Source organism: Nicotiana tomentosiformis, chromosome 9 (assembly GCF_000390325.3).
Source record: "Nicotiana tomentosiformis chromosome 9, ASM39032v3, whole genome shotgun sequence".
Lineage (NCBI taxonomy): Eukaryota > Viridiplantae > Streptophyta > Magnoliopsida > Solanales > Solanaceae > Nicotiana > Nicotiana tomentosiformis.
This window is the reverse complement of record NC_090820.1, coordinates 101,875,385-101,885,593: the sequence shown is the minus strand read 5'-3', so window position 1 is coordinate 101,885,593 and position 10,209 is coordinate 101,875,385. Positions and strand designations below refer to the sequence as shown.

Sequence of the window (10,209 nt, the reverse complement as noted above, 5' to 3'; positions counted from 1 at the left end):
ATTATCGCCGGTTCGTGGAGGAGTTTTCATCCATAGTAACCCCACTGACCAAATTGTCCCAGAAGGGTGCCCCATTCAGATGGTCAGACGAGTGTGAGTTGAGCTTTTATAAACTAAAGATTGCTTTAACTACAGCGCCAGTGTTGATATTGCCCACAAGTTCAGGATCTTATTCGGTATATTGTGATGCATCTCGCATTGGGCTTGGTGAAGTATTAATGCAAGATGGTAGAGTGATTGCTTATGCATCGCGGCAGTTGAAAGTTCATGAGAAGAATTACCTTGTTCATGACTTATAATTGGCAGCCATTGTTCATGCGCTGAAGATTTGGAGGCATTACCATTACGGTGTCTTGTGTGAGTTATTCACTGATCATTGTAGCCTATAGTATCTGTTCAAACAAAAAGATCTCAATTTGAGGCAGAGAAGATGGTTGGAGCTATTGAAAAAATATGATATCACCATTTTGTATCACATCGAAAAGGCCAATGTGGTGGTCGATGCTGTGAGTAGAAAGGCTGTGAGTATGGGCAGCATTGCGTATATTTCGGTTGGTGAGAGGCCGTTAGCTTCAGATGTTCAGACTTTGGCCAATCAGTTCGTGAGGTAGATATTTCAAAATTCTGTCGAGTTATAACTTGCACAGTCGCTCAGTCTTCCTTATATGAGTGCATCAGATAGCGACAGTATGATGATCCTTATTTGCTTGTCCATAAGGACACGGTGCGACACAGTGGTGCCAAGCAGGTTGTTGTGGGGAAAGATGGAATTCTGTGGATGCAGGGTCATATTTGTGTGCTTAATGTGGATGGGCTTCATGAATTAATTCTTGAGGAGGCCCATAGTTTCCAGTATTCTATTCATTCGGGTACCGCCAAAATGTATCAAGATTTGCGGCAACATTATTGGTGGAGGAGCATGAAAAAAGATATAGTTACATATTTAGTTCAGTGTCTAGATTTTTAGCAAGTCAGGTACGAGCATCAGAGACCTGGTGGTTTGCTTCAGAAGATAGCAATTCCTGAGTGGAAGTGGGAGCGTATCACTATGGAGTTTGTTGTTGACGGACTCAGAGAAAGTTCGCAGTATGGGTCATTGTGGACAGGTTGACCATGTCAGCACATTTTATTCCAGTAGCAATTACCTATTCTTCAGAGCGGCTAGCAGAGATTTACGTCCACGAGATTGTCCGCATGCATAGTGTGCCCGTGTCTATCATTTCTGATTGAGGTACGCAGTTCATCTCACACTTCTGGAGGGTTGTACAGCATGAGTTAGGCACGCGGGTTGAGTTGGGTACAACATTTCATCCTCAGACGGACGGACAATCCGTGCTTACTATTCAAATATTGGAAGATATGCTTTGCGCTTGTGTTATGGATTTCGGAGGTTCTTGGAATCGTGCCACTTACGGAGTTTACCTATAATAACAGCTACTAGTCGATCATTCATATGGATCCATATGAAGCATTATACGAGAGGCAATGTCATTCACCAGTTGGCTGGTTTGAACCGTGAGAGGTTCGATTGCTGGGTACCGATTTGGTACAGGATGCCTTGGATAAGGCCAAAAATATTCAGGATCGACTTCACAAAGTTCGTGATGTTGCATTCATGGTTGGAGAAAGATTATTGCTCCGGGTTTCACCAATGAAGGGTGTAATGAGATTCGGAAAGAAGGGCAAGTTGAGCCCTAGGCATATCGCACCCTTTGAAATTCTTGAAAGGGTGGGTAAAGTAGCCTACATGCTTGCACTACCACCTAGTTTATCAGTAGTTCATCTGGTGTTCCGTGTGTCTATGCTCCCGAAATATCATGGTGATCCGACACATGTATTAGATTTTAGCTCACTCTAATTGGACAAGGATTTGACTTATGAGGAGGAGTCGGTAGCTATTCTAGCCTGGCAGGTCCTACATTTGAGGTCTAAGAGTTATCCATTAGTTCGAGTATAATGGAGAGGTCAACCGGTTAAAGCATCTACCTGGGAGTCCGAGTCGGACATGCGGAGTAGATATTCACACCTTTTCACCAACCCAGGTACTTTTTCTAATTCCGTTCGAGAACGAACGTTTGTTTTAGAGGTGGAGAATGTGATGACCCAATTGGTCATCTTTAAATTTATACTTCAATTCTGTGCTCAGATACCCCGAATAACATCATTTAGCATTTCTCAATTTACGTGCACAGTCCGTATATTTTTTCATAAAATGTTTATGTGAAAAATTGATAAAAATATAAAATAGTACTTTAAAACTCACTTAAGTTGACTTTGGTTAATATTTTGAGAAAATGGACCCGGATTAGTATTTTGACAGTTTCGGTAGGTCCGTATTATAATTTGGGACTTGGGCGTATACTCGAAATTTAATTTGGAGGTCCCTAGATTGAGTTATTGCCATTTATTGAAAAATTAGAAGTTTGAAAGCTTAAAGATTCCAAAGTTTAACCACAAATTGACTTTTATTGATATCGGCCTCAGATTTCAATTTCGAAAGTTGGAATAGCTCCGTTATGTCGTTTGGGACTTACATGCAAAATTTTAGGTCATTCTGGACTGTTTTGACGTGTTTCGGCGCGAGTTTTAGAATTGAAATTTTCATAAATTCATTAAGTTCGAATCAAGGTGCGAATTATAGTTTTGACGTTGTTCAACATGATTTGAGACCCCCGAGTAGGTCCGTATGATATTTTAGGACTTGTTGGTATTTTTGGTAGCGATCTCGGGGGCCTCCGATGAGTTTCAGATGGTTAACAGATCAAAAATTTGGACTTAGAATAAAGCTGGAAGTTGATGCCTACTGATGGAATCGCACCTGCAGAACTTTTCTCGCATGTGCGATCTCGCAGAAGCGAGCTTGGCAAGCGCAGATACGGGTAGTGGGCTGTTGAGGCAGTGGTCGCAGGTGCGAGGGAATTTCCGTACCTGCGAGACCGCAGATGCGGACGGGGCGTCGCAGAAGAGAGTTCGCATGAGCGAAGGAGGCGCTGAAGCGGAAGAAAGACCGCAGAAGCGATAAAAATTTCGCAAATGCGAAAACGCTGGCAGTGTTAAAACGAGTGGTTCCGAGGTTCTTTCTCATTTTTGAACTTCAAACACACGGTTTAGGGCGAAGTTTTAGAGGGATTTCACGGGTATTCTTGAGGTAAGTCACTTGTGATCATTGTTAGTCAATAATATTGAATTATCATTTAGTATTTTGACTAGATTACATATTTTTGAGATGAAATTCGAGGATTTGGGCTTAGGGATTTGAAAATAGATTTGGGGATTTGAAGGTCGAGTTGATGTCGGAATTTGGTAAAATTTATATGGTTGGACTCGTGGTTGAATCGGCGTTCACGTTTTGTAACTTTTTCCTGATTCCGAGATGTGAGCCCCATTGTTGATTTTTGAATTACATTTCGGATTTTAATTGTAAAATTTAGTATTTTCATATGGAATTGGTTTCTATAATTCATGTTGAGTATAATGAATTGTTTGTTACTAGATTCGAGGCATTCAGACACCAATTCGCGAGGCAAAGGTTTATTGAAATCTTGAGTTGGTTGCAAAGCGAGGTAAGTGTCATGGTTAACCTTGACTTGAGGGTGTAGGACTTGTTTGTCTATTTTCTACGTGATTTTATGTGCGGGTACAACGTATATGTAAGGTGACGAGTACTTATGTATTGTGGTTGAGTCAAAGCATACGGGTAGAATTTGTTCATTTTGAACAATTGCCTATTTAATTAAGATATTTTTACTTAAGTTTATTATTGTTTATTTGATTATTATTCATGAAATTATTATTAATTTAATTATTGTTGAATATTTTGGAAGGAGCGGTCGATATTCTGGTATTAAATTGATTGATAAGTATAGATCCCCCCACTTGAAATACTCTTCCAAATTTATATTATCATTGTCATGGTGATGCCGTGCTATTTTCACATTATTATTTATTGATTTATAAAGTGAGGAAGAGAGTTAAAGCACGAAGGGTGATGCCGTGCCATTTAAATTATTTATTCATCATACTGTGGCAAGAAAGAGAGTTAAAGCACGAAGGGTGATGCCGTGTCATTCATATTATTTATTTATCATTTCATGGGAAGGATGAGAGTAAAAGCACAAAGGGTGGTGTCGTGCCATTTTTATATTTCAGCTAACTATTTTATTGTTGGTGAGTTATTTGGTTGCTACGTGACACTTCCCTCGCTGAAATTTTTATACTATTTTCCTTCACATGTTTCCTCCCAAATTTGTAAAATTTGTTAATTACTGTGTTCTATATTGCTTTGTATATGTATATACTTGCACAAGTTGTTTACGTAGGTATCTTGTCATAGCCTCGTCACTACTTCGTCGAGGTTAGGCTCGACGCTTACAGAGTACATGGGGTCGGTTGTACTCATACTATACTCTGCACTTCTTGTGCAGATTTTGGAGTTGGTCCCAACGGCGTACCATAGACTTGCTCGGATTCAGCTACCCAAAGGAGACTTGAGTTATAACTACACAACATCCGAAGTTCTGAAGTCCCCTTCTACTTTATCTTAGTTGTGTATTATCTCTCAAACAACTTGAATTTTATTCAGACCTTTATTTGTATTATTCTAGTAGCTCGTGCACTTGTGACACTAGATTCGGTGATGTATTTGGATAATCCGGTGGTTATGGTCTTTCGCATTTTATTTGAGTAATTGACATCCGTTTAATTTGATTTGTTTAAAAATGGTTAAGATTATTCTAACGTTAGATTGCCTAGCAAGTGAAATGATTTATTTAAAAATGGCTAAGATTATTCTAACGTTAGTTTGCCTAGCAAGTAAAATGTTAGTCGCCATCATGGTCCCGAAAGTGAGAATTTCGGGTCGTGACAGTAATTATGATATTATGTTTACTTCCCTTAGTTTGATTTAATATTTCTTTTACTCACAGTGATAAGTTTTTATAGCGACACACATCTTATGACATATAGAATCACAAGTTTCAAGAGTCTTATAACTTACATAAATATTATAATATATTTAACAATATAAGTTTCAACAATCATTTTTTTTCTTAGATTTTGTGGTCCATGAAATAGATTCACATAAATTAGAGCCAATGAAGTAACATGACACTAACTTGATTGACACGAATTATCTTCTCTTTTTCTTTCCGTTTTTTCTTCTTGGTGCAACTTTTGTCTTTTTGAGTTTGAACCTCACTCTAATTCACCAGTACAATTTTCATATTGCGAAAGAAACAGCGAAGATTAAAATATGTGTTGCTAAGATGTGTATACTTACAACCATCAAATTTCAACCCTTAATTCATACTTTTGGGTTCCTTCCTCAACCTTGCACCCTCTATCCTGAAAGCCCACTACAATATCTGGAATAATATTGGCAAATATTTTTGTAGACAAGGTTTTATGTTATGTAGGCACGATTTTTCAGGAGAATAGTGTGATAGATAAAAATGCTACACATAAGATTAAAATATGATTGTTGCTAAGATGAATGTATAGTCGTGCATGATTAGAAAAGAGTAGGACATTAATGTTGGGAAAATTAACTCTCGCACAAATAATATTCACGGTATACGACTGTAATAAATGTGGATTACTAAAATACAGTAATCAACGGCAATAATAAGAGAAATAAGAACACCAGATTTTTACGTGAAAAACCTTTCAGAATAAGGGAAAAACCACAGCCCGAGGGGACCAACTGATTTCACTATAGCAAGGAATTTATAATTTTTGGTACCGAGTAAAATACTCCAAGACCACTAAATACTCAAAAGAAATAACACTCTTTTGATATTTCCACCTCACTACAATACCGCTCAAACTCTATATTTTTCCTCACAGAGTATTTTGCTTCTTACTCTTTGTTTGGTGTGTCTTACATTGAGAGCAAGACACCTATTTATAGTGTTTAGGATTACTACATTGATGTCATCAATGATGTCATGAGCTTGGCAAGAGTCAAATATTCATCGTGAAACCAAGAAAATATTTGCCATAAAATCTTTCTTACTATTCATTTAGTTGGCTTGACATTTCAAAGCCAAGGGAAGATGTCTTCCTTTCACATGGGATGGACCCATCAATTAAATAGAGAGGGAGGGAGGGGGAGGGTTTAGGCTGAAATTTGGGTGGGCCAGAATAAGATGAATCGATATATGGTTACTTGGGTCGAGATAGGTAAAGTCAAGATAAGCTAAATAATGGATCATCTTATAGCCGCACAACTCTAATCAAGTTCTAATTTCTTTAATTGTTTTCCTGTTACCTCCTTAATTAGCAAATAAAATAACTTTTTATTATTATTATTGTTATTATATCTATATCTAACATATCAAAAAAAAAATTAAAACAAATATTTGACAAGTTTTCTTATGGGTCATTCGAGCTACATATTTAGCTCAAATCAACCCAACTGTAATTAGATGTGTTGTGCTCAAAGTGGCCAGCCATGGAAATATGGCCAGCCCACCCATAGATAATTGCTATAATAGCGATAAAAATTAATGCGCTAACTAAAACTGGCGAGATTTAACAAGAGAGTTAGCAATTTAATAATATTCAATTTATTATGTTACTTCCCATTTTTAATGAAAGGGTTCTTTGTAAAATAGAAGTATATTTCGGCCGTCTACTGTAAGATGTGGAGGAAGGGAGATGGAAGATACTTCCTCAAGCCTAATATTTTAAACTATATTAAAGTGTAAATAAATACGAGAATATTAATTAATAATGATTAAGTGATATATAGAAGTTTGTATGAAGATAAATTTCATGCATTTATTAGCTAGTGTAACTACCAGATTAATTAGTTCAGTGCTTTTGGCCTTTGGGAGACAGACTGTCTCATTGCCGTGCTTACGGAAATCAATTTAGTTTATTTAATTAGTGTTTACGTAATTTAATTAGTGTTTAACCTCCATAATCAAAAAAATATACGATCAACTAAAATTTTACAAATGGGAACATGTGTCACTCAATAACGGAGGGCGGATCGACGAGGGCGAATCAAGCAGGACTGACAAGCTTCTAGGCCGGCAAGCTTCTAAAGAAGGGTACACATATTACATTAGGCGAATCCCACATCGGAATAAGAAAGAAAAATAAAAAGTTTTATAAAGCGTAACACAAGTTTACATCGTATGCGTGCTTCTGAGTTCGATGATATTATAGTCCAAGGAACAAATCCGTGAGATTTGTTGAGCCAAAGCGGATAATACGTATCATGAATTTCAGTCGTGACACAACAATAAGGTACTATAATCACAATATGAATCCACTAAGATATGATCACGTTGAGTAAGATATGGTCACAATAAACAAGAGAAAAGTCTTGTTGAATCGACGCTTCATACGTTACAAACTAATACGTAGGTATATATCTTCATTTTCACATTGATTTTTGTTTTGTCATGTCAATTTAAGAGGCGATAGCAACAACGTCCGATTCATTGCACTTGCTATATTGAAGCTGTTGTCACTGCTAAAAGTGAAGCAGTATCATATCCTGTCTGCTATTCTTTATATATCCTATAATACGCAATTTGATCAAAAATCGCACCTTACTCAATTTTTTTTTTTAAAAAAAAGCAAAACAAAAACATTTCGTGCATAATACTTAACTATTGGTTTGCTTCCTTTGGAATAAACAGTAGGATTTCAGAAGGTTCTGAGCCATCTTAAACTGATAACATTCAGAATTCGAGCTAGATTTGATGAAATGTGTGATACAAACCCTAAGTTTTAAACAGAACATAGAAGAGCGTGTGGAGAAAGAAAATGATATTATTGAGTGATATATGTACAAGGTAAAAAAACAGACCCCTTCATATATTTACCACAAAAGAATGACCTATCTAACATATTGAATAATTAAACTAAGTCTAATGGGTCAAGGAAGCCGCGATTGGGCCTGCTGAACTCTGTAGTGGGCTGATGCATATCTGGAACTCCAACAGTCCCCCTCAAGCCAGAAAGGGAGCCCATTCCAAGCTTGGAAATGAAGCTCTGTTGTTGAACACCTAGTAAAGACTTGGTAAAAATATCAGCAATCTGAGAAGAAGTTGAAGTAGAATGTTAACTTATAAGTCCAGACTTTAAAGCATCCCTAACAAAATGTCAATCGACCTCTATGTGTTTAGTCCGTTATAAAAGACAGGACTCTTGGCAATGTGGATAGTCGATTGACTATCACAATAAACCTCAACAGGAACCCAATTTGCAAGACCAAACTCACTCAACAGTTGAATAACCCAAACAACAACCTCAACAACCAGCAACCTAAGGGCTTTGTATTCTGCTTCAGCAGAAGAGAGAGCAATAGTTGGCTGCTCTTTAGATTTTCATGAAATGGGACAGCCACCAAGAAACAAAATAAGACCACTGACTGACCGTCTGGAATCAGCACAACCAGCCCAGTCAGAGTCACAATAGGCTTTGGGATCAAAACCAGGAGAATTAGAGAGAGAAATACCCAAAGTTGGAGTGCCAGCCAAATATCTGAGAACATGGTACGCAGCAGCCAAATGGGGCAATATAGGGGCTGACATGAACTGACTTAGGTGTTGAACCGTAAAAGAAATGTCTGGCCTAGTATGTTGCAAGAAATTCAGCTTGCCCATGAGCCGTTTATACAAAGAAGGATCGGATAACAAGTCCCCAACCTCAGTGGACAACTTAATATGAAGATCAAGGGGAGACACCATAGGGGTAACATCTGAACAATGGATCCTGGAGAAACTTGTGCAGGTTGATCAAGAAACCAGAGGACTATTTGACAACCTCAAGCCCAAGAAAATAATGTATCTCACCAAGATCCTTGATCTTGAATTGGGCATCCAAAAATCTCTTGAGAGCATCTATCTCAGAGAGACAGCCCCTAACCACAAGAATATCATCAACATAAACAACCACCATAGTCAAACAACCATCATAAAGCTTAGTAAACAAAGAGTAATCATTTAAACTAGGTCGGAATCCCTTAGATTGAAAAGCAGCGGACAAGTTAGCATACCATTACCTAGAAGCTTATCTAAGTCCATAGAGAGACTTATGAAGTTTACAAGCAAGAGTAGAATTATCAATGAACTGGACAGATAAATCAGGGGGTATCTTCATGTACATCTCTTCGTCCAAATCACCATGCAGAAAGCATTATTTATATCCAATTGATGAACAACCCGATTTCTTTTAATAGCCACAGTCAACTGTAGTCAATTTGACCACAGAAGAGAAAGTCTCAGTGAAATCCACTCCCTCTTGTTGATTATCACCCCTAATGACTAGTCTAGCTTTGTATTTTTCAATAGAACCATATATTTTTTTAATCTTATACACCCATTTATAAGGAATAGTTTTCTTCCCTAAAGGAAGAGGCATAATAGACCAAATATTATTCGCCTCCAAAGCCTGAAATTCCTTCATCATAGCCTCTGGCCAAGCATGATTTGAAGCAGCCTAATGATGGAATTGAGGCTCATGCTGACAAATCTCATAGGAAGAAGAAGGAATAACCTTAGAATCAGAAACATAGGTGACGAGTGCAAAACCGGTGTATAAAACTTAGGCTCGCTAGTCAAAGATAGTATAGTATTAAATCCTCTTTACAGGGATTGGTTTAAATAATGCTCAAAGAAATCTTCAAATTAACACTATTTAGGAAAATAAACCTTTGATTTTGAGTTATTAACTAACTAAGAGTAAAAACTAAGATTCTCAATTGTGAATGAATAATAAAAATTTAGTGACTAAGTAGCAATAATTGAATATCAAGGTAAAAAATAAGGGCCTTGACAAGATATGTGATCGACTATTACTATGGAAAACTCAGTGTTATGTTCATTCTTAACTTCTATTGACTCTTTCGATTTCAATAGATGATTAGGCTATATTAACAATTCAAATTCTTCTTCGAATGAATTAGAGTTCGCTAAACAACCCAATGATATGTGTTGTGAAAATATGCAAAAATATGTTGAATGAATGATCTCATGAAGAACCTCTCTCGGCTATTCTTCTAACTTGGATCAATTGATAACTGTATAAACTCTTTCGATTATCTATGAGAGTCGTGAAATCAACCCAAACAAGATAACAATGCGACTTGCAGCAACACTTCTCTTTCTATTAAAGTAAAACCACAATTAACTTTGTAACTCAATTAGTAACTCATTCAATGAATTCAGGCAACTAACAGAAAGCAAACCCAAA

General features: G+C 37.1%; 1 protein-coding gene across 1 annotated transcript; it reads right to left on the bottom strand.

The window, feature by feature from the left end:
* Window positions 1–7,872: 7,872 nt before the first annotated feature.
* Window positions 7,873–8,916, bottom strand: LOC138899287 (uncharacterized mitochondrial protein AtMg00810-like). Its single transcript, XM_070185441.1, has 4 exons — window positions 8,811–8,916; window positions 8,381–8,716; window positions 8,202–8,332; window positions 7,873–8,052 (listed from the first exon to the last, which is right to left on the bottom strand). The coding sequence occupies exons 1-4, from the start codon at window positions 8,914–8,916 to the stop codon at window positions 7,873–7,875; spliced, it is 753 nt and encodes a 250-aa protein (XP_070041542.1).
* Between the last annotated feature and the right edge of the window lie 1,293 nt (window positions 8,917–10,209).